Genomic DNA, 22,553 nt, shown 5'->3' with positions numbered 1-22,553 from the left:
ACAGTGCAGAGCCTGCTTGGGATTCTCTGTCTCTCCCTCTGTGAATGAATGAATGAATGAATGAATGAATGAATGAATGAATGAATAGGGGCACCTGGGTCGCTCAGTCGGTTAAGCATCAGACTTAGGTTCAGGTCATGATCTCATGGTTCATGGGTTCCAGCCCCGTATCTGGCTCTGTGTTGACAGCTCAGAGCCTGGAGCCTGCTTCGGATTCTGTGTCTCCCTCTCTCTCTGTCCCTCACCTGCCTGCTCGCGCTCTGTCTCTTTTTCTCAAAAATAAACATTAAAAAAAAAAAAAACCCTTTTTAAAAATTCTTTAAAATTAGTAAATAAAAACAAACTTCTCTAGTGCAACTGTATGATTCAATTTACAACATTAGGATTACGTTAAGAAAAAAAAAAAAGAAGATGAAATTCCTTGAACTTTTTTATGGATTTGGATTACAGGTTGGACTTGAAGTAGCCATAATAAGTAGGTAGCAACGAAAAATCAAGGCGATGACTAACTCCAGGGAGAATAAGAAGTTGTTAAAGAAAGGAAATGATCGTCATCGTTCACTACACGACTTGGCCATTGCGCAGTGTTTTCATATGCACAGTGATGTAAATTCTGTAGCCACATCTGTGAAATACACCGGGGGGATGGGAAGCTGGGGAGGGTGTGTGTTTGTGGTGTGGGCACGGGTGTCTGTGAACAAGAAATAATCCTCATATTTCATTGTGGGTGATCACTAGACAGTGGCTAAAACGGACAAATCCAGATGTATACTATAAACATACTGTTTATTTATTTTTTAATTTTTATTTATTTATTTTTGGGACAGAGAGAGACAGAGCATGAACGGGGGAGGGGCAGAGATACAGGGAGACACAGAATGGGAAGCAGGCTCCAGGCTCTGAGCCATCAGCCCAGAGCCCGACGTGGGGCTCGAACTCACGGACCCCGAGATCGTGACCTGAACTGAAGTCGGACGCTTAACCGACTGAGCCACCCAGGCGCCCCTAAGCATACTATTTAAAAGCGTGAGTTATATACATAGTTTTTAAGGGTGTAAGTGGTACCTTCTAGGGCAGTGGTTCTTAACCAGGCGTGATTTTGCTTCCCGGGGGGGATATCTGGCAACATGTGATCACAAGTTCGAGCCCCACATCAGGCTCTGTGCTGACAGCTCAGAGACTGGAGCCTGCTTTGGATTCGGTCTCCCTTCCTCTCTGCCCCTGCTCTGCTTGTGCTCTGTCTCTGTCTCTCTCAAAAATAAGTAAAACATTAATTTTTTAAAGAAAATAATAAACGTTAAAAAAGTACTGGGGCAGGGGAGTCTGGTGGCTCAGTAGGTTAAGTGTCTGACCTCAGCTTGAGTCATGATCTCACAGTTTGTGGGTTCGAGCCCTGTGTCCCGCTCTGTGCTGACAGCCGGGAGCCAGGAGTCTGCTTCGGATTCTGTGTCTCCCTCTCTCTCTGCCCCTCCCATTTGTACTTGCTCTCTCAAAAATAAATAAACAATTTAAAATTTTTTTGAATAATTATTGGGGCGTCTGGGTGGCTCAGTCCGTTAAGCGACCAACTTCAGCTCACGTCATGATCTCATGGTTCATCATTTGGAGCCCCGCATCCATCTGTGCTGACAGTTCCAGGAGCCTGGAGCCTGCTTCGGATTCTGTGTCTCTCTCTGCCCCTCCCCTGCTCGCACTCTGTCTCTTTCTCAAAAATAAATAAACATTAAAAAAAATTATTACAAAAAAGAAATGTAAGGATATCTTTAAAAATTAAAAAGATAAAGGGGCGCCTGGGTGGCTCAGTCGGTTGACTGTCCGACTTCGGCTCAGGTCATGATCTCACAGTTCGTGAGTTCGAGCCCCGCGTCGGGCTCTGTGCTGACAGCTCAGAGCCTGGAGCCTGCTTCAGAGTCTGTGTCTCCCTCTCTCTGCCCCATCCCCACTCATGCTGTCTCTCTCTGTCTTAAACATAAATAAAACATTTAAAAAATGATTAAAAAATAAAGAAAATATTTAACAATTTCATTTAACAAAAGGGTTCAGCAGCTGAAACTGAAGTACAAGAGGCCATGTGGCTCCCACCAGTATATGGGAATATGTGTATAGGTGATTAAGAGAAAAACCGTGGCCTCAAGAAGGACCCCCCCACCCCCAAAGAATGATCCCAAATAAAACTCTAGAAAACCACACACTACAAGGTAGCACCAAGGAATATACAAGGGCAGAAGCAGACTCAGCTTGAACAGTTGTGCGGGTTGGGCACTGCAGAAGGACGCCGCGTGGAAAGAGACATCCTTCACATACTGGAACTAATCTGCAGGTTTTTAAAAACAATTTTCCAGAGGAGGCAATCAAGTCCCTTGCTAACAAAGCTAGAGAACTGCGTGGGTTTTCCAACAGAGGGCAGCAGCCAACAGGGGCTGGGCCCTCGCTCCAGCGGCCTCAGGCTGGGGCCGTTTCTTCAAGCCGGGTGCACGCTGCAGGTCACATGCCGAACAAAGAGGGGACAGTTTGCGTCACTCCAAGAGTCTCAGGGAGACCAGGTGGGGGCAGGGGGAAGGCGACCACAACAGGGCTCCGGGTCAGAGTGCCAAGGAGGCAGTTGAGGGCAGGGCCCCCGGGGGCAGGCATGGAGACAAACCCAGTTCTCCAATCTCCCGAGCCTTCAGTCCTGCCTCGGTGGCCCCATAGATCTCCAAGCCCCGGATGAAGTCGGCCTGGAGAACTGATCTTGCCAACAAGTTGCTCTGGGAAGGAGGCAGTGGAATCCGATTCCACCCGGGCGCCCACCCCACCCCATTCCCAGGGCAGCCCCAGCCTCCGCGGGCTCCTTCCCGGGCCGGGTTGCAGCGGAAGCCCCCTCTCCACGCCTCCGCCGCGGCCACGCCCCCGTCTAGCCCCACCCCCGTCCCCGCGACTTTCCCAGCCCCTCTGGCTCCGCCCCTGCCTCCTTGGCCCTGTGCGCCAACTTGCTCAGGTTTCTACCGATGAGGCTGACGCGCGTTCAGTCGCTCGTTCAGCAATTCCACAAATTACCGCGCCGACCGCGCGTCGCACAGTGTCGTCGGTGCTGTGGATGCGGAGGTGAACAACAGAGCATGCATTCGTGCAGCGTGCATTGTGGGGAACAGTAGTCCAAGTAGATGGAACAGCGAGCGCGAGGGCGCCGGTACAAAGGCTGGCAGTTTGCAGGACAGACTGGCGTCCGGCGGGCGCTGGGCGACGCCGCCGGTTGTATAGCAGCTCAGCCGGGTGGGCGAGGGACCAGATCATGGGGCCTCGAATGCCCCGGTAAGGGCTTTGGCTTTTATTGTCAGTGATATTAGAATGCAGTAATTCGTGTTCATTCCACAGTCACTCGTACATTTATTCCAAGTGCGCCTGCTCTTTGGGTGGTGCTGGAGACACAGGGTGCCCACAGCAGACCCAGTCTCTCTTCCTACCCTCCACCCTCCACTCAGAAGCCTGAGGGCTCTTTCGAAAGCACAAATATGCCCCTGCCTCTTCTGCTCAGAACCTGCCTTGACTCCCCGGGGCCCTTGGGACAAAACCACGTTCCTTACGCTGTTCCTGCGTGGTCTGGCTCTAGCCGAAGTCTTCATCTGTCACCTCCTGCCCTCTAGGGGAGGCCAGGCACAGAGGACAATTCATCTAGCCTCCAAAGCACCCTCTGAATTTTCCTGCCTCTGGGCCTTTGCTCATACTGTTCCTTCCACCCTGGATGCCCTTCCCCTCGAAGCAGAGTTCAGCAAAATTTGCGGAACGGGCGCCAAGCAGCATTTGGGTGCATGTCTGACCCTCTCCACCTGCATGGCTGAGGGTGACGTGTTATATGGGACTGAGTGCCCATCAGCTTTGGAGGGAGGCTGGGACACAAACATCCCAACGGCTCCACGCATTTGAGGGGTGGATGCTGTGTGATGGCGTGAAGGGCATTCACTCGGTCAGCAAACACTCGCCCAGCACCTGCTTTGTGCCTGGCCCTGTGCTAGGAGGCAGTGGCCATGACGGCCACAGCCCTGCCCTCACGGGGCTCACAGCGCAGTGGTGGGACAGACACTTTTGGTTTGGGTCACTGCCCTTCGACCTTGGCTGCTGGTGGGGAGCCTGATCTGATCACACCGATTACAAGAGAGTTTGGCCAACATCCAGTTTGTCAGAAAAACTTGATCTACAGAGTTTCTGCTCTGGCACAGTGAAAGCCAAAGCACTTACAACGGCCTCTTGCGGGACTTTGATCACTTCCCCTTTACAAATTCCTCCCCCACCCCCCAACGCCTGATGACCGCTCTTCTACTTTGTCTCAATGAATTTGCTTATTCTAGCTGCCTCGTTGTTAGGAGCAATCATGCATATCCCTCCTTCAATATCTGGCTTATTTCGCTTCGCCTGAGGTCTTCCTTTGTTCCTGAGGCGGTTTGTGCCAGAACCTTGTTCTCCTTCAGGGCTGAATACTATTTCCTTGCGTGGCTCCCCGTTTGCTTATCCGTTCATCTGTTGCTGGACGTGGGTCGGGGTGTTTTTACCTTTTGGCCATTGTGATTAATGCCACTGTGAACGTTTGTGTGCAAGTATCTGTTGGCGCCCCTGCTTTGAATTCTTCCGGGGCCTGCAGCTCGAAGTGGCCTTTGCTGGACCATATGCGGGTTTTCTATGTGACTTCTTGAGGAAGCCCCACACTGGCCTCCACGGCAGGTGCACCATTTTACATTCCAGCTGCAATGCCCGAGGGGTGCATTTTTTCACACCCCTGCCAACATTTGTTATTTTTATGTTGTTTTTTTTTTCATTTGTTTTAATGTTTGTTTATTTTTGAGGGAGAGAGGGAGACAGAGGATCTGAAGCAGGCTCTGTGCTGAGAGCAGAGAGTCTGATGCCGGGATCGAACTAGGGAACTGCGAGATCATGAGCTGAGCCGAAGTCAGATATGCTTAAGGAACTGAACCACCCAGGTACCCCTGGTTTTTTTTTTTTTTTAATGGTTATTTATTTTTGAGAGAGAGAGAGAAAGAGGAAACGTGGGAGCAGGGGAGGGGCAAAGAGAGAGGGAGACACAAAATCTGAAGCAGGATCCAGGCTCTGAGCTGTCAGCACAGAGCCCGACGTGGGGCTAGAACTTACTAACCTAGAACTCACAAACCCGGGAGATCATGACTTGAGCTGAAGTGAGACTCTTAACTGAGCCACCCAGGCGCCCCTTGTTGTTTTTAATAGCCACCCTAGTGGATGTGAAGTGGTATGCCATTGTGCTTTGTTTTTTAAGATTTTATTTTTAAGTAATCTCTCCATCCAAGGCAGGGGCTCAAACTCACAACGCTGAGATGGAGTCGAGTGCTCCCGCAGACTGAGCCAGCCATGCTCCCCTCCATTGTGCTTTGGATTAGCATTTCCCTAATGAGCACCTTTTCATGGGCTGGTGGGCCATTCGTGTATTTTCTTTGGAGAAATGTCTATTCAAGTATTTTGCCCATATTTGAATTGGGTTGTTTTTTGTTGTCGAGTTGTAGGAGTTCTTTATATATTCTGGATACTAATCCCCTACCAAGTATATGACTTGTGAATACTTTCTTCTATTCTGCGGGTTGCCTTTTCACTCTGTTGATAGTGTCCTTTGATGCACAAAAGGTTTTAATTTTGATAAAGGCCTTTTATCTATTTTTTGTTGTTGCCTGTGCTTTTGGTGTCCCATCTGAAATCCCTACAAAATCCAATGTTATGAAGATCTCTCCCCCCATGTTTTTTTTGTTTTTTTTTAAACTATGATTTTTCTCCTGTCTTCACAATAATTCTTCTAAGAGTTGCGGAGTGTTAGTTATGTTAGGTCCTTGACTCATTTTAATTTTTGTATGTAGTAGATAGTAAGGGACCAACTTCGTTTTTGTTTGTTTTCCGTATGAACACCCAGTGTTCCCAGCACCATTTGCTGAAAAGACCACCCTTTCCCTGTTGAATGCTTTCGGCACCCCTGTAGAAAATAATCAGCCCTAAGGGCACCTGGCTGGCTCAGTCAGAGGAGCATGTGACTCTTGACCTTGGGGTCATGAGTTTGAGCCCCATGTTAAGTGGAGATTACTTAAATAAATCTTCAAAAAAAGAATTGACCATTGTTAAAAAAACATTTCTTTCTGATACTCCCGTGAATGTGAAATTAAAAATTAACAAATGTCTACACCTTTTCTCCCATTAACCTGCCTGTGTTCACTTTATTTTCCAGACCCAGCCATGGAACGTAGGAGGGTAGGACGGAAGCCTTTTCTCTCCTATGGTTCTGGCAACAACGATGGGGTATCGTGGCCTGGAACCTTCTGCCCACTCCAGAGGCTGCCGCTGAGAGACCCTGGGGCCTGGCAAGGCAGAGAAGGTAAGAATTCTTTTCGGTCTGCTGGATCTCTGCACAGGGTCACGAAGCCAAGTCATACAAACCTCTGCCATCTCTTCGCTTCCTACATATACATTAGCCGAGAAAACGTTTGTGTGAGGGACGCCTGGGCGGCTCAGTCGGTTAAGCATCCAACTTGGGCTCAGGTCGCGATCTCGCGGCTTGTGAGCTCGAGCCCCGCATCCGGCTCTCTGCTGGCAGCTCACAGACTGCTTTGGATCCTGTCTCCCTCTCTCTCTCTGCCCCTCCCCTGCTCATGCTCTGTCTCTCTCAAAAATAAATAAACATTAAAAAAAAAATTTGTGTGAACTAGTTCTTTGGGTATAGTGACTTCTGTGATTACTGTCTGAGTGTGATTGATTTCTCCTGATCCTTTCCCTTCCGGAGATGGTTTTCTGCCTCTGTCTCCTGTGCTGTTTACCATACGGAAAAATCACAGGGGAGGACAGAGGCACGGGTCCTACAAGCCCGATGCTCAAGCTGGCCTCACAGCCTGGCAAGTTGGCGGGTTTCACCCTACTGGCGTCTCCCTGGACACACTTCGCTGAAATTCTCCTCTGTCTCCCCCAAATCTGGCCTCACCTCCTCAGCAAATTCATTTAATCCCTAAAACGCCTCTGACTTGCCCAGAAAATCCCTCAAACACCCAGCTGCCAGAATTAACTTTCCTTTTCCTGCAAAGGTTCCAGAGAGCACTCTGGCCTGATGTCTAGGCCCAGGGGACACAGGTTACTTCCGTAAATGCTGATGGAGAGGAAGATAATTTGGCAGAGGCTCCGGAGGGAAGGGAACACGGGTCCTTGCTGCCCAACAACTCCTCCTACTTCCCAGGGCTCTGTAATCAAACCCATCAGCTTCGGGCCTTCCCATGCAATGCACTGGACCTGAGTGCATTCTGGACCCCCACTGAATGTAGTTTCTGGCCCCTGGACAGCAGCGGATCATTCATTCATTCATTCATTCTTTATTTTGAGAGAGGAAGGAGGGAGGGGGAGAGTAAGAGAGAGAGAGAGAGAGAGAGAGAGAGAGAATCCCAAGCAGGCTCCTTGCCATCAGCACAGAGCCCAACTCAGGGCTCGAACTCATGAACCCCGAGATCATGACCTGACCCGAAATCAAGAGTCAGGTGCTTAACTGACTGAGCCACCCAGGTGCCCCTCTCTCAATATAAACTTAAAAAGGGGCTCAGTCGGTTGAGTGTCTGACTTCAGCTCAGGTCATGATCTCGCAGTTTGTGAGTTCGAACCCCGCGTCGGGCTCTGTGCTGACAGCTCAGAGCCTGGAGCCTGCTTTGGATTCTGCGTCTTCTCCTGTCTCTGCCCCTCCCATGCTCATGCTCCGTCTCTCTCTCTGTCTCTCAATAATAAACATAAAAAAAAAAAAAAAGATAAACTTAAAAATTTTTCACCTTCTTCTGTTAAATAGTTTATGCTCCCTTCGAACTCAGGGCCTTTGCACATGCTTCCCAAGCCCCCCTCCCCCACGCCAGCCATTCTACTCCACTTCCTCCAGTCTCACTTGCTTATACCTTCAGGGCTCAGCTCAACCTCCCGCATCACTTCCTGGGGAAGCCATGTGACCTCCCCCCATCTGCCCAGACAAGGTCAGAGGGATCTCGGTTATGTCCTCACAAAACTCCCGTACTTCTTTCCGGCACTAATCACAGTGACAGAAAACTTACCGCTAAAGTATAAATTGCAATTATTGAATCTATCTAGTTATTTAGGAGAGTATTTTATTAATGTCGCCCTCCCCCAGTGGACTGAGCTCTGTGAGGGCTTGGACCAGCTCTTGTGCCCCTTGTGTCCCGCACAGGACAGGCACAGGACAGGTGCTCAGTAACAGTGTGCTGAATTAACAAAATATGAATAAATGCAGCCCGGGGAAAAATACAAGGCATCCCGATTTCCTGGCGACAGCTTCCCCCTCAATAGGCCAGAAGCGAAAGCTCTCTCAGAACCCTCATTCTCAAGAGAAATCACCAATGAACCTAGCCCAGCTTAGAGGGGGAGCCAGGACAAATTCTCCACATCAGTAAATGTTTTGAGTTGTCTTTTTAGTGTTTTATTTGAGACAGAGCATGAGCAGGGGAGGGGCAGAGAGAGAGGGAGGCACAGAATCTGAAGCAGGCTCCAGGCTCCGAGCTGTCAGCACAGAGCCCGATGCGGGGCTCGAACTCACAGACCGCGAGATCACGACCTGAGCCGAAGTCGGACGCTCAACTGACTGAGCCACCCAGGCGCCCCAATGTTTTGAGTTTTAATAGGACAGGCACAGAGTACTCTTTTTCACTTCTCTATCCCGGGGGGGGGGGGGCGCGCAGCTGCAGGTTGGGATTAAAAAGTAGGGGAGGGGGATACATGTGAAGGGGACAGAGGGACCAGAGCTGGGCGCACAAGAGAGAGCAGAGAGTCTGCGAGCCCCAGACCCGGAGCCGAGCCAGAAATGCAAATCCCTGGGGCCTCCAGGGACCAACACAGTAAGCAAACACCCAGTGTGTGCTCTTCGTGTGCAGATTGGTGTCACGAGGCACCCAAAGTTCCCCAAGCAAGCCTGTATTGGGCGCTAAGTGCCTGAAGGGCGCCACTGTGAGCCTGGAGAGTCAGGAGGAGACCCATGTTGCAACTAGAGCTTGGACACAAAAGGCCACCTTGGCTTGGAGAGTAAGGAGGACATACCAACTTGGTCTGGAGGATCTGGGGAGATGCCCTTTTAGGCCTGGAAAGCTGGAAGGACTCCCTTGGGGCAAGGGGGGGCTCATTTTGGGCCATGGGGTGGGGGGGCTATGGAGCTCAAGATCAGGTAGGTAGTATAAATAAAATGGGAAAAGCAAAAGCAGCTCTTCTGAAAAAGTAAAAAAGAAAAAGCAACAGCAGCTAATCCTAAGGGTACAGCTGGATTCAGGAAACAAGATGGGGCGCAGAGGGTGGAACCAAGCCCAAGGACTGGAAGCGAGGAGACGGCAGAGGACGAACTAGGACGTGGAACCAGGGCCGAGCCTGAGGAGCAGAAAAAGGACCCAGCCTGTGGGGACAAAATTCCAGAAGTGGTTCTAGGACCAGAGGCAGAGACAAGGGAGTGAAGGAAGATGCCATGGAACCTGCACCAGATTCTGGGGCTCCTATGCGAAGAAGCAAGACCAGGCCCTGTGGGCAGAAACCAAACTCGAGAAAGGCAGAGCGCAAGAAAAGGTGAAGCAAGGTGAGACCCCGGGACGGAGAAAGATCAAGGAGCGACTGGTTACCCAAGGGCTGGAGCCAAGCCTCAGCGACGGGCTCGGAACCAGGGAGCAGCGACGGGGACAGGACGGGGTGGGGAGGAACCTAGGCTAGAGGTGGGGCGGGGCTGCACAATATTACCCGCCCCCTCTACACACACAGAGCGTTATCCTGGGGGCAAAACAGCAAGATGGGAAGGGAACTACACAGGATACAGAGCCAGGTCCCGTAGGCCTCAAGGACCACCCCCAGGGCGCAGAGTCAGGCGGGGTTACGGCTAAGCTCGCGGTCCCTGATCTTGCTCAGGCTCAGTCCCCGGCACGCCGCGGATGTCGGGCAGCAGGCGGCAGCCGGCCACGATGTCCAGGCGCTCGGCCAGCGCGCAGAGGTCTCCCCGCGCCAGGCGCACGCTGTGGGCGGCCGCCAACCCTGCCGCCTGGGCGGCCGCAAGTCTACCGGCCAGGGCGGCCACATCGCGGCCGGCGCGGCGGTACACGCCGCTCACCGCGGCCGCCACGTCGTGGTCCAGCCGCGCCTGGCTCTCGGCCAGCCGGAGCTGCAGCAGCGTGCGCGCGGGGGCTGGCGCCGGCATCTCCTCGGTCCCCCAGGTCTCCCCGGCCCTTTCCCGCTGCACCACGAGCGGAGGCAGGTCCCCCGGCGCGGCCTTCGGCTCCGAGTCCGAGTCGGTCTCCGCGGCCTCCCCGGCCACCCGCAGCCCCGTAGGGCGGCCGCGCGTCGGGCCCGAGGGGCCCAGGTACAGCTCCTCCTCCTCCGACGAGGACGCTGAGAGCTCCGAATCCGTCTCGGCCGCCTCCCCCGGCACCACCGTCTCGGGCCTCCGCGGCGGCCTCCGCCGACGACCCTGGGACGCCATGGGGCCGAACTAGGGAGAAGAGGGGCGAAGGGACGGCATGAGAGGCACCTGGCGGTGGTTTAAGAGTGCAGGTTCTGGATTCCCACCCCTTTCACTGACTAGCTTAGCGATTTTTGGCGATCTGCTTCCCCTGCCTGGGCCTCAGTTTCCTCTTCTGTAAACGGGCTCGTCATCCCTGCTGCCAGAAATAATGAGAGCTACTGGACCCCACCGTCTTTGTGTCCTGACAGGGAAACCGAGGACCAGATGGATGAAGGCTCGGGGGCCCGAGCTTCCAGAGTCGTAAACCAAGCTCTTTCCGATTTTGCCTCCTAGAGGCCACACCCTCCAACCTGTCCTCCAAGCCGGTGTCAGATCCGGAAGCACACGAGCTGCTGAGCGGCCAGGGTCACAGAAAGAAGGACAACCCAGGGGGACTTTGAAGGGGGGGGTAGCGTACACTAGTGAGGGCGCGGGGAAGCGCCGACACCGAAGGCCATACCTGATTACCGAAGCTCCGAGCCTGGAAGATCCGCTACGCAGCCCAAGTGCCCCGCCTTCACCGAGGGAGCCCCAACCAATAGGGAAGCGGATAGAGAGGGCATGGCGGCCAAACACGTGGGCCACTCGCCTACCAACCAGGAAGCAAACCCTCAAAACCAGCGGCAGGCGGGTACAAAGCCACGTGAAGAGAGGTACGACCAATAGGAAGTCGGCTGGGCTGGCGCTTCCGGGTTGTGCTGCGCGGAGAGTGGACAAATAAAAATTTTTTAAAACGAGGTTTGCCGCCTGCAACGAGTGATTCGGCCAATGGCGATGCTCGAAAACCCGGAAACCGACAGGAGACGAAGAGAAGGGCGGAGATGCTGTCACGTGCGGCCAATGAGAATAGGCCCTCCCTCTAAGTGCCCCGGGTTCACGCGCGCACCATGTGAGCCCGGAAGGCGGGGTTTAGGCCGCAGCACCGAGGGAGGTGGGAGTAGGCGGGCTCGCGCCTAGGTGCCGGAGGCGGGGCTTATTCAGCTGGGCCAATGAACGCACGAAGCGCTGGACGGTCGTTGGGTGAGAGGCCGGCGCATGGCGGACGCGGCGCTGTTCGAGTTTCTGCACATGGAGATGGTGGCGGAGCTGTGGGCGCACCACTCCGACCCTGGCCCTGGGGTGAGCGCCGGGTCCCGGGGGAAGGAGGCGCGGGCCGCGACGGCAAGGCCGGGTCTACGTCCAGGGGAGCACGGAGGGCGGTTCAACGTCCGGGGTGCAACCCCGGCTCCGCCCCTGCCTCGTTGGGCGCTGGCTCCCTCGTCTGCAAAGTGGGGACTTTTGAAGGGCCGGCCTCGCGGTTACTGCCAAAAGTGAGCGACGAAGCTCCGGGCAAAGCTTAGCTCAAGGCCTAGCACAGAGGCAGGACTTGCTGCCTGGGTTGAATCCCATCCGCTCCCCTAACTAGGAATCAGTCCCTGTGTGCCTCAGTTTCCTCCTTAGTTAAATGGGCATTATAACAGTACCTCAGTCTCAGAGACCTTTACTCGTCCAACAGACACTTATTGGCACCTACTGTATTCCAGACACGGTCTCCCTCTCCTTGCGAAACTTAACATTTTAGTACGGGAGTCAAACAAAAATATGCCACTGGCTAGTGAGAAGTGCGATAAAGAAAATTTCCGTAGGAGAAAAAAAGAAAAGAAAACTTCCGTAGAGTCCTGAAAAGAATAGGGATGGAGTGATTGATGGCGGAGGAAAGCCCTTCTGAGGAACAGAGTGTAGGAAGCAAGCCCTGTGGTTGGGGGGCGGGGGAGCATTCCAGAAGAAGGAACAACAGAGGCAAAGCCCTGAGGTAGGAGCGTGCGTGGCATCTTGGCAGTTGGTTCCTAGGAAGAACGAATGAACTCAAACTTTAAAGCCTTTCGTGCGATGTCTGGCACCTAATCAGCCCCCAGAACGTGGGAGCTCCTGTTCTAAAAATCTCTTCCCAAGAAGAAAGGGTGAGGGAGAGATTAGGTGCTTGATAAATGAATGCTGTGATTACTTCTTTTCATTATTATTGTTAGTATATGATGTTGGTCTATACGCAAGGCGCTTTTTCTGGCTTAGGTTTTCTGGTTTAGGAGCCTCAGGGAAAGTGTTGCTTACAGTGGCAACATAGTTTCTTTTGGGTTCACGTTCCCCGGGCTTCATCTAAAACTTAACAAGTGTCAGGCCCTGGCGGAGGCTCTGGGAATTAGTGAACTGTACAAAAACTCTTGGCCCTGCTGGAGCTTATGTTGTGGGGGATGGGTGTGGGGGGTACGCACATAAATAAGGTACATGGATAAAGTACAGTACGTTAAGGACATGCTATGAGACAGAGAGCACGGGAGAGGGATTGTGCATCGGCCTGTGTGTTGGAGAGAGGGGTTTGCAGCATTGCCTGTCCATCCTGGCTTTGAAGCCGGGACCCTAGGTGTCCCGGACATCAGCCTTTCCTCCCTCACCGCCAGCCCTCAACCAGGCCCTGCCCATTCTCCTCCCTGAATATGGTGTCCCACCTCTCCCCACCTCTGCCCTAGGCCGGCCTCCTCCCTCCTCTCTCCGCTCATTGCACCTGTCACATCTTCGCTGCGTTCACACCCATTAATCTTTCACACCTTGGCTCGAATGCCCCTTCCTCAGGGAAGCGTTCCCTGAGCCCCAGCTCGAAGCCAGGTGTCCTCGTTGTGATCTTGCAGCCCCCTCCCCTTTGCCCGTGGCCGCCCGGTCCCGCTCACGTGTGTGTCTGAACTAGGGATCGGTAAGATCCTTTGATTCACGCCCGCACTCCCTCCCCCCACCAGATTGTGTGCCGTGGAGGCGAGGCCCGGGTCTGTGTTGATCACACGGTGGGGCCTGTGCGCACAGTAGGTCTTGGGCGTGGCTCTGTGGAAGCAGACGCCGCCCCCGTGCCGTGGAGGGCTGGGCTGGGCATCGGGCTCCGTAATCGCGGCAGCACCTGCCGCAAATGAGATGTGCCCTCATGGGCTTCACGCTCCTGGTTTCATTTGATCTTCCTGTCAACCCACAGAGGTCAGCACAATCCTCCCCACTTTGTAGGCTTTGTGGACGAAGACACACAGGCTTTGATGGACGGACTGCTCGCTCTCAAGAGGCAGAGTGAGGAATGTAGAACTACGCCTCCCGCCTCCAAAGCCTGTGCTGTAAACGCTGGCCCGCATCTCCCGGCGTGTCTTCCCTCGCGCTCACCAGGAGGATTTTTAATGGGTTTCTGTGGTCGAGCAGGTGTGGGAAATATTGGGGTTACTCAGGGGTGCTCACCACGGGCTTTCAAAGCACATCAACGTGCCAGAGACCCAGCTGCCCCAGGAAGTCCCATGCCGGGGTCCTGCCCCACAGCTCCAGGGTGATTCCTGGGTGCAGCCAGGGGTGAGGACTCTGGCGGCTCCCCCACCTCCCCTCTGCCCGGGAGCCGCGCTTTCAGGGGGCAACGTCAAGAAAACTGCTGTTTTCTCAGCCCTTCCTCTTCCACTCCCGGCCCTTCCTCCGTCTTCCTCTTTCTGTTCCTTCTCTCTGGTCCAACACGTGTCCTGTCTGAACCAGATGCAGGCCTCCCGTTGGGTACTTCTGGTGGCCCCAGTGCAGTATTTTGCCAGAGTTTGTCCCCAGAACAGCCTTGCGAAGCCGACCTTATCGTCCCATTTTACAGAGGAGGGACTGAGGCGCCAGAGGGGTATTTCCCCAGGGTGCACAGCAGCGATAATCAGAGGGGAAATCAGGACTCAGGCTTCTGGCTCCAGAACTTGTCTGTGGCTTCAGGTCTGTCCCTTCCAGCAGCCGCTGAATTCCTTGAGCACAGGGATGGTGGCTCGTTCATCTGTCCCCGCAGCACATACGCCCAGGAGCTCTGGGGCTCCCCACATCCTGCCTGGTATGGTGGTTACCTGGGACTGTTGAATGGGTTTTTCTGGATGGTTACAGGTGGAATGGAAGACTAGCCAGAGGAGCCAGGAGGTCAAAGGGCTTTTGTTATCAAAGCAGGAAAAACCTGGGGAGGAAGAGGTCCCTGTGGTTTCTCCACCCCAGCAGCTTTGAAGATAAGGGGGGCCTGGGGCAAAGGAGTTAATGCCTCTGCACACTAAGAAGCCTCGGTCACCTACTTCTGTGAGCCCTGGCGGCAGCCCAGGAGCGATCCTGCTGGGCCAGACCTGCCTCCACCAAGGCCCAGTGAGTGCCCACGCCAGCCTGGGCACCTGGGATGGGTGTACCAGCTCCCAGATGGACCCCTGCCCTCAGCAGGAGCCTGGGTTCCTGGCAGAGCGGCCCCCTGGGGGCAGAGCCCCGGAGGGGGCGCAGTGCACTTGAGGCCAGGGAGCCCGTGGTGGGAGCCATAGAAGGTGTAAGCTGAGGTGTGGGGCGTTCGGATTTACTTTTTAGACGGGCCTCCTCAGCCATGTGAATGAACCTGAATGGACATGCAGCCAACTGGCTGCTGCAGGGGCCCAGAGCAGAGGCAGGCGCTCAGCCTGGGGTGGGAGGAATTAGCGGGAGAAGGTGGGATCTGGGGGTGTTTGGGGGTGTTTGGGGCTGCCCGGGTGGATACGGGGGGGCGTGTCGGCTCTCTGCGCTTGCTCATTCTTACTCCCCGGCTCCCTCCGAACACTTCTGGGCCTTCTGGGGCCATTCACCTGGGGAAAGCGAGAACTTTCCCTGTCCCTGCACCCTTCTGGAGGTGGGAGCCGGGGCTGCTCCGTCCCAGGTCCCCCCGCCAGGGCCGGCACAGAGGGCCGTGGGTCCGGTGGTGGTGAGCCTCACAGATCACCGAGGGGCACAGCAGGAGAGACTGGAGGGAGCCCAGCACAGGGCCCCCACCAACTCCCTCCCTTCAGCCCAGGGTGTTCTCTGGGAGTCAAGTGCTCAGCATGTGGGGGGGTTGTGGGGTGGCCTGGTTTGCTCGCTTTCCCACCATCCTCCTTGGAGCTCCGTGGCCCTCGTCAATCTGGACACTTGGACCTTCCTCCAGCCGAGCACGTTCTTCTCTGTTGTCTCTGATTCTTCTTCCACATTGTTCCACCGTGTCTTCTCGGCTCTCGGATGAACGTTAGATGTTCTGGGTCCCTTCCACGTGTCTTACAACTTTTCTTTTGTTTTTCTCTACCTCGTGTGCTTTCCTTGACGATCCGGGAGGCTTCATCCACCTTACATGTTGGTCTGTTTTTCAGCTCCCTTGTTAACAGATGTTTATTTTAGCTGCCCCACTCTCCCTTTCCAAGAGCTTCCCCTCTGTCTGTTGCCCCTTCCTCCCGGCTCCCCGTGCTGCTGGGGGGAGCGCCTTCTCGAAGGGGTTCCCCCCTGCCCCTGCATTATGTCATTTCCTGTCAGTGGGTTGTTGTGCAAATAGCCCAGAAATGCCCTGGCTCTGGGCTGGGCCAGGTGGCTGCGAGTCCCTGCCTTGCCTTTCTCAAGAATGACAAATCCCTAGGGGCGTCTGGGTGGCTCAGTCGCTTTAGCAGCCGACCGGTCATGGTCTCGGTCATGGTCTCACGGTTCGTGGCTTTGGGCCTCGTGTCGGGCTCTGTGCTGCAAAAGCAAAGCTCGCTTTGGCTCCTGTGTCCCGCCCCCCCCCCCCACACCCTCTCTCTCTCTCTCTCTCGGCCCCTTCCCTGCTCTCTCTCAAAGATAAATAAATGTTAAAAAAAAACAACAACAAACCCCTAATCCCTGACGAGCTCTTGGGAGGACCGAGGGAGGCAGGTATGATAGGCGAGGCTTCTGTCTCTTCCTCCTCCGCCCTCTCTTCTCTGCCACCTGCTCATCCTCGGCCCTGCCCTCCCACCGCCCGTCTCCCCTCCCTTTTCTGTTGTTCCTGGACCCACCACCCAGCCTTTCCAGTTCAGCAGATGCGTAATCGGCCCCTAGCGAGGGCTGACTACGGTGGTGCCAGCAGTAACGACGGCTGGGGCTGGGGCTGAGCCGTTGGAGACTGCCGGCCACATCGCTGTCGTGAGGTAGGGCCTGCCATCAGCCCCATCTCCCGCACGGGGAAACTGAGGCCTGGAACCATTAGATAGCTTGCCCAAGGTCACTAAGCGGGACTTGAATCCAGGCAGTCTGAAGTTCACCGAGGGGGAAGCCTGAACGCATGCAGACCTTTCCAGATCCTCACCCCTGCCACACACCCCCCCCCGCCCCGCCTCCCTGGCCTGGCTGAGGACCCTGCTGACTCTCTGGCTGTCCCCCCTCGGGACTGCTGTCCTGTCTGTGACCTGGGCTTGGGTGCCACCCCACTGCCTTCCCTGCTTAACTCCTCTTCCTTCAGACTTGGCCCCCGTGCAGCCCTCAAGGAGCGCATCTCCTCTCCCTGGGGCATCGAGGCTGTAACCGCGCCATTAGTTCCTGCGTGTTCCGTCCCAGGGACGGTGGCGTCCTCTCCCGCCGTGCCCGCCCCAGCCTGGTCCGCAGGACCCTCCCCGCTCCCACCCCTCGCCACTGTCCCCCGCCCTCGTGGCCTGAGCTGCACCCCCCATCCCTTTACCCGCCTCCTTGCCTTTGCGCACACCCTCCCCTTCCCGGCCCCCTCCTCTGAGAAGCAACCTGGGGCCCCTCCCCGGGGAGCTGGCTCTGCCCTGCCCGGCTCCCCTGCATGTGGGGTGCCCATCGCCTGGGCCCCCGTCGTCGCATCAGGCACAGTGGCCAGCTCCTCGAGGCCACCAGGAAATGTCTGTGGAGTGAATGGGGAAGTGTCCCCCCCCCCCCCGCCCCCCATGCTAGGAAGTCCTCAGGGACACATGTGCTCGTCAGAATGGAGCCTGGCCCGCCTCTTTAAGGCGCTCACCTCTGGAAGGGGGGGGACAGGGAGCACAGCCCCTTCCTGGGGTTTTCCTCCCGCAAGGGGCTGGTCACCCAGGTTGACAGACTCACCCAGGTTGAGTGACAAGGACAGTAACATTCACTAAGCCCGACTGGGACCACTCTTAGCCTGCATTTACTAACTCCTGTAATCCTCCTAAGGACGCTGGGAGGTAGCACTGTTGACACGGTCCTCTGTTTGCCCGTGAGGAAACTGAGGCCCAGGGCAGTTAGCCCCCACCCAGCCCCGCAGCTGGCAGGTAGGCGTCGGGCTGATCTGGCCGTGGACCCTGCACTCAGCCACTGGTCACGCGTCCCCTCCCTGTCTCACACACCTGAGCTCATCTGCACAGGCGCCTGCCTTAGCGGTCAGACCCCTCCCCGCTCGCCCACCTGCTGTGCCCGAGGAAACCAGAGGAGCCCCCATGGCAGGAGCGGAGAGCCGGCCGGCGGCCGGCGTCGGCCACCAGGGAGCTGTGTCATCACCGGGGTCGTTTCCTGCAGGAGGAGCGTGGAATGGCGGGCGAGGGCCTAGGGGCCAGGGGCCTGGCAGAGAAGAGGGGTGCCTTGCCCAGAACCGCAGGCAACCTCTGCTCGGGGCGGGGGGGGGGGGGGTGGTGAGCACAGCCCTTGCCACCTCACTGAGGCCAGGACAGCTGTGGGTGTTGTCCTGGCCACCCCCCCACCTGGCCGTCTGGGCTTGGGAGCCGGACCCGCTCAGGTTTGAAAGATGGCCCCATGGCTGAGGGGCCTGTTACCTAACCCTCGAAGCCCCGCTTTCCAGGCGTGAAATACAGCCTACCTTACGGGGTGGTGAAAATTCAACAGGAGGTTCGCACAAAGCGCCCGGCACACAGCATGTGCGCTAACCCCGACGGCTCACCTTGTTCGGCCTCTGTTTCCCAAGGGCCTCCCACATGCCAAGGCCAGTGTTGGCTGCTGAAGGTCAGCCCGGGTCCCCACGCCACAGACTGGTCAGCGCTGGGATCGAGGACCTAACCTGCCGGGAGGGCAGGACAGGAGGCCTCTGGGAGTTGGGGGAGGTGACAATGAATGGGCGGAGTGGCCCCTCTGCTGGACTAAGGGAAGCTGTCAGGGCACAGGGCAGAGGGTAAAGGAGGGACAGCAGGGTCCCAGAAGGCTGTTGAAACCTGCTGAGGCCAGGACATTGTCCCAGAGCCGGATCTCAGCAGGGAAATCCTATCCACCATGGGAAAGGCTCCGGTGATGGCCCATCAGGCCCAGAAAGGAGGCTGGAAGTCACTCCCGGGGGAGGGTGGTGGCCAGAGGAAGGGAGGGGCTCAGGCCTGGTGACTGCCGCTTCCCTCCCAGGGCTCGTGCCTGGGCTCCGCACCCCCCTCTTGACCCTGTTCCGCCAGATTTTCTCTAGGGAGCACCACACCTCACTCTATGCTGTCCTGGTATTTCTGATGCCCCCCACCTGCGCCTCTGCCCCTCCCGCCGAGGGACACTGGCCTGAGCTCTGGAGTGCCACGTGGCCACCACTGCCTTCCCTGAGCACCCAAGGGAATCTCTCCCATCCCTGAGCCCTTGCGTGTCTCTCCCAGGGGTCTCAGCTGATTTTTTTTTTTTTTTTAGATTTTAGAGACAGTGTGAGCAGGGTAGAGGGGCAGATAGAGGGAGAAAGAGAGAGAGAAAGAGAATCCTAAGCAGGTTCCAGGCTCAGCATAGAGCCTGATTCGGGGCTTGATCCCACGACCTGAGATCATGACCTGAGCTGAAACCAAGAGTCAGACGCTCAGCCGGCTGAGCCACCCAGGCACCCCCTTGGCTGACGTTTTAAGGCGTGATGAACAGAGTTGATGTTTGCAGCTTCCTGCTGGCCAGGCCACGAGGGTGGGCCCCACGGCCCGGGGCTCCCTTGCTGTGGCTGCAGGCGTGCTGCCACGAGAGCCCCCGGGCAAGTCACCGCGAGCCCCCCCCCCGGCGTGATCAGAGCGTCACCTGCCCACGGGGTATTGCAAGGCACACACCGGAAATGCTCGCGATAAGCGATGGGTGTTCTCAGGACAGAGCTGACAGACGAGCAGGCGGAAGCCAAGCCTGAGGAAGACCCCCCATTTTTCCTGCAGCAACAGGGAGCTGGTCTTCAGAGCCGATGGCGTCTGTGGAGGCATTGCGTGGCAGGGGCACAGCCCTCCCTCCTGGCTCTCCTTACCCTTGAGCTCGCAGAGATGGGCACATTGGTCTTAGGGTCCCCTCTGTGGCTGCTGCCCCAGGACACTCCCTCTTGGGGCTCCCCTGAGCCTCTCTTCCCTGGCCTTTTAGGGACAGAAGACGAGCCTGTCTGTCCTGGAGGGCATGGGCTTCCGTGTGGGCCAGGCCCTGGGCGAGAGGTGAGAGCCAGCACTTCCTGTCCTTCCCCTCCTGGCCAGAGGCAGGCAGGACCCGAGGTCAAGTCCCTTCCTGGGCACACCTGGACGGGGAGGGTCGTGTTGCTCCATATAGGAACCCAGCCTGGCGTCCCCCCCTCTTCCTAACCCCGGGCTCCCCATCCCGGCCCACCCGGCCCCAGTGTCTGCCGCTGCCCCCAGGCTGCCCCAGGAGACGCTGGCCTTCAGGGAGGAGCTGGACGTCCTCAAGTTCCTATGCAAAGACCTGTGGGTGGCCGTATTCCAAAAGCAGATGGACAGCCTCCGCACCAACCACCAGGTGTGTTCCTCGGGCCCGGGGCCCAGCTTCCTGGCTCAGGGCGGAGGCTGAAACCAAGAGGAGGCTGGAGAGGGCCCCCCCTCACCCCGGAGGCCCGGCCTCCCCTCTCTGGGCCTCTGCCCAGTCCTCCGAGGGAAGCCAGGAGGCCACTATGGGGCGTCCTGACTATCGCCAGAGTTTCCACAGGCCTCCCAAGATGGGGCCTCGCAGCGGGCAGCAGGCGCTCGTGGTTGGTAGCACCTCGCCCCGGCGAGTCGCCGCTTGTCTCGAGCTGGCCCGACCTCCTATTAGGCGCCCACGCTGTGCCGGGCCCTGGCCTCCGCTTCGAGGGCCGGGTCCGCAGCATCTCACCACAGCCCTGGGAGGAAGGACCACCCCGGAAGTCCTGCAGCTAGAGGGGCAGGACCCACATGCCCCATGGGCGGATACCTGGCCCAGGCTGGGCAGCTCCCGGGCCCTTCTGCATAGCTCCAAAGGATGGGGCCCGTGAACCTCCAAAGGATGGACCCCAAAAACAGGGGTTTTGAAGGAGGGGTTCCTCCAGACCTCAGCCCAACGGAGCAGGGGGCGCCGGGTCCTGGCTTATCCCTCCCCTGCTACAAAGGCACAGGTGCCTCCCCAGCCCCCACTGGGCTCCTCTCTGCCCCCAGGGGACCTACGTGCTGCAGGACAACAGCTTCCCCCTCCTCATCCGGATGGCCTCCGGCCCGCAGTATCTGGAGGAAGCACCCAAGGTAGGGAGGGTGCCTGGACTCCACAACCCCCCATTTACACACGCCTGCCCCAAAGCAGGCCTGTCCTCAAGCCGAGCGACTGTCCCATGGCCCGGGACCCAGGGAAGGAGGTGACCCCCACTGTGGAGCCCAATGCCCCGTATGGCCCCGGTCCTGGGTATTGGCCTCCCCTCTTCCCTGGGTGACTTGTGTCCCCTGTCCCCAGTTCCTGGCCTTCACCTGCGGCCTCCTGCGAGGCACCCTCAGCACCCTGGGCATCAAGAGCCTGGTCACCGCCTCCGTGGCATCCCTGCCCACCTGTGAGTCGGGGGGGGTGGTGGGGGAATCTTCCCAACCCTGAAGTGCGGTGGGGGCTCCGAGCCCTCCTGCCCCTGCCCCGGCTGAGGGTTGGGGAGGCGGGGCCAGGGCTGCCAAGCCCCACTTACAGATGGGGAATTTGAGGCCCAGAGAGCTTAAGTCACGTGCCCTGGCCACCCTGGCCCCCTGGCCACACACCCCCAGCCTGCTTCCCTGGGGTGCGCGCCAGGCCAGAGCAGGGGACACTGGTGATGGGCTGGTCTGGTGGTTTTGAACGTTGTTCCGGTTGGACGTGAAAGAAGTCAGCCTGGTTAATGCTCTGATGGGGTCCCCAAAGGGCAGCCGGGGCCTACGGGCCGCAGACTGTCTGGCGGGGTGTCCTGACCCCCCACGGCCCTCCCATCAGACAGGCTGAAGCTTCATCCTTACCTGGGGCCAGCCCGCCCTCTGCTGCCCCACCCCCCAGGTGTCCTTCCCTCTGTGGGTCCCCGAGGCCTCCTTGTGGAGGGGCCCTGAGACCACGTGGGCAGGACCTGAGCTACACATGCCACAGAAGCCCGTGCCCGGCCCTCCTCAGCAGCCTGCATGCTTGACCTTCGTGCCGCTAGTCACCCACACAGCTCTGGGACGCGGGCCAGGTGGGCGGGGAGCAGCACCCCCTCTGACCACCCGTCAGCCCAGCCCAAGGCCACGCAGTCTGCTGGTGCTGGACAGGGATGAACATCTCTGAGCTGTTTGGGTGCTTTCTGGCTCGCCCCTGAGGTCCCAGCCTCCAGCTAACGCCAGCCCTTCTCTTCCAGGTAAGTTCCAGGTGGTGATTCAGAAAACCTGAGAAGCCCCAGGCCCGCACCCCAGCTGAGCCTCACCGCCGCCCTGGCCCGGGGGGGCCTCGGACCACTGCCTTTGGGGGTGGCCCAAAGGGGCCCAGAGGGGGTGGCCTCTGGGGGTGGTGTTGGGCACCCCAGACTCTATGGGTGATGAACAGGTGGGGGGCGGGGGTCCAGCCGCTTCAGGGAGTCCCATGTGCTCAGGTGGGTGTCCCAGGGAGGTAAGGGCATCCCAGGTTGGGGCTGGTGTGAAGGGTTCCCTGCACGGGACTCCTCCTTCTGCGCAGCAGGTGCCCAATAAAGGTTTTGCGTGTGGAGCTGGGTTTAAAGTGGAAGGTGGAGGGGGGTCACTCTGAGTGCGGACGGGGAGGAGGCATCTGTGACTTTGTCACTCGTCCTGCGGAGGTGGGAAGCACAGCACCCTGTGTGGCTCCCCCCCCCCACCCCCGCCCCTTGCAGGCCCCTTCCACCCCCAGCCCACAGCCTCCTGCCCTGCACACCTGGCAGGGGAGGCTGGCCCCGGGCGCTGGCCGCCCTGCCAGAGTCAACAAGTCTGGGGCTGTCCTCTGCCCAATGGGGCGCACAGAACGGACCTCTCCCCGGAGAGCGGGGCTGAGGCCACCCGGAGTGTGGGCGGGAGTGGGCCTGGGGCTACCTGCACCGAGGACGGACCAGACGCCCTCATTTCCCACTCCCCGCGCACACTCTTGAGGTGCCTGGTGGATGGGAGTCCTACTCAGAACAGCAGCCTGGCTG

At 57.4% G+C, this 22,553-nt stretch overlaps 2 protein-coding genes across 6 annotated transcripts; one reads left to right on the top strand and one right to left on the bottom strand.

The window, feature by feature from the left end:
- Positions 1-9,214: 9,214 nt before the first annotated feature.
- On the bottom strand, positions 9,215-11,112 carry BLOC1S3 (biogenesis of lysosomal organelles complex 1 subunit 3). The gene is made up of 2 exons (XM_015070679.3): positions 10,953-11,112; positions 9,215-10,480 (listed from the first exon to the last, which is right to left on the bottom strand). The coding sequence occupies exon 2, from the start codon at positions 10,469-10,471 to the stop codon at positions 9,875-9,877; it is 597 nt and encodes a 198-aa protein (XP_014926165.2). The 5' UTR covers positions 10,472-10,480; positions 10,953-11,112; the 3' UTR covers positions 9,215-9,874.
- A 298-nt stretch (positions 11,113-11,410) lies between these two features.
- Positions 11,411-21,891, top strand: TRAPPC6A (trafficking protein particle complex subunit 6A). 5 transcript variants are annotated; one of them, XM_015070724.3, is made up of 6 exons: positions 11,416-11,611; positions 19,556-19,623; positions 19,803-19,939; positions 20,590-20,673; positions 20,879-20,972; positions 21,771-21,891. In XM_015070724.3, the coding sequence occupies exons 1-6, from the start codon at positions 11,528-11,530 to the stop codon at positions 21,772-21,774; spliced, it is 471 nt and encodes a 156-aa protein (XP_014926210.3). In that variant the 5' UTR covers positions 11,416-11,527; the 3' UTR covers positions 21,775-21,891. The 5 variants fall into 5 exon arrangements, with proteins under 5 accessions (XP_053066065.1, XP_014926210.3, XP_014926208.3 ...); XM_015070722.3 differs by having other exon boundaries at positions 11,427-11,611; positions 19,822-19,939; XM_053210088.1 differs by lacking the exon at positions 11,416-11,611 and adding an exon at positions 13,956-14,644 and having other exon boundaries at positions 19,822-19,939.
- The last annotated feature ends 662 nt before the right edge of the window (positions 21,892-22,553 follow it).

Source organism: Acinonyx jubatus, chromosome E2 (genome assembly GCF_027475565.1).
Source record: "Acinonyx jubatus isolate Ajub_Pintada_27869175 chromosome E2, VMU_Ajub_asm_v1.0, whole genome shotgun sequence".
In the NCBI taxonomy this organism is placed as follows: domain Eukaryota; kingdom Metazoa; phylum Chordata; class Mammalia; order Carnivora; family Felidae; genus Acinonyx; species Acinonyx jubatus.
Note: the sequence above shows the minus strand (reverse complement) of the source record. Positions and strands in the feature narration are given on the sequence as shown.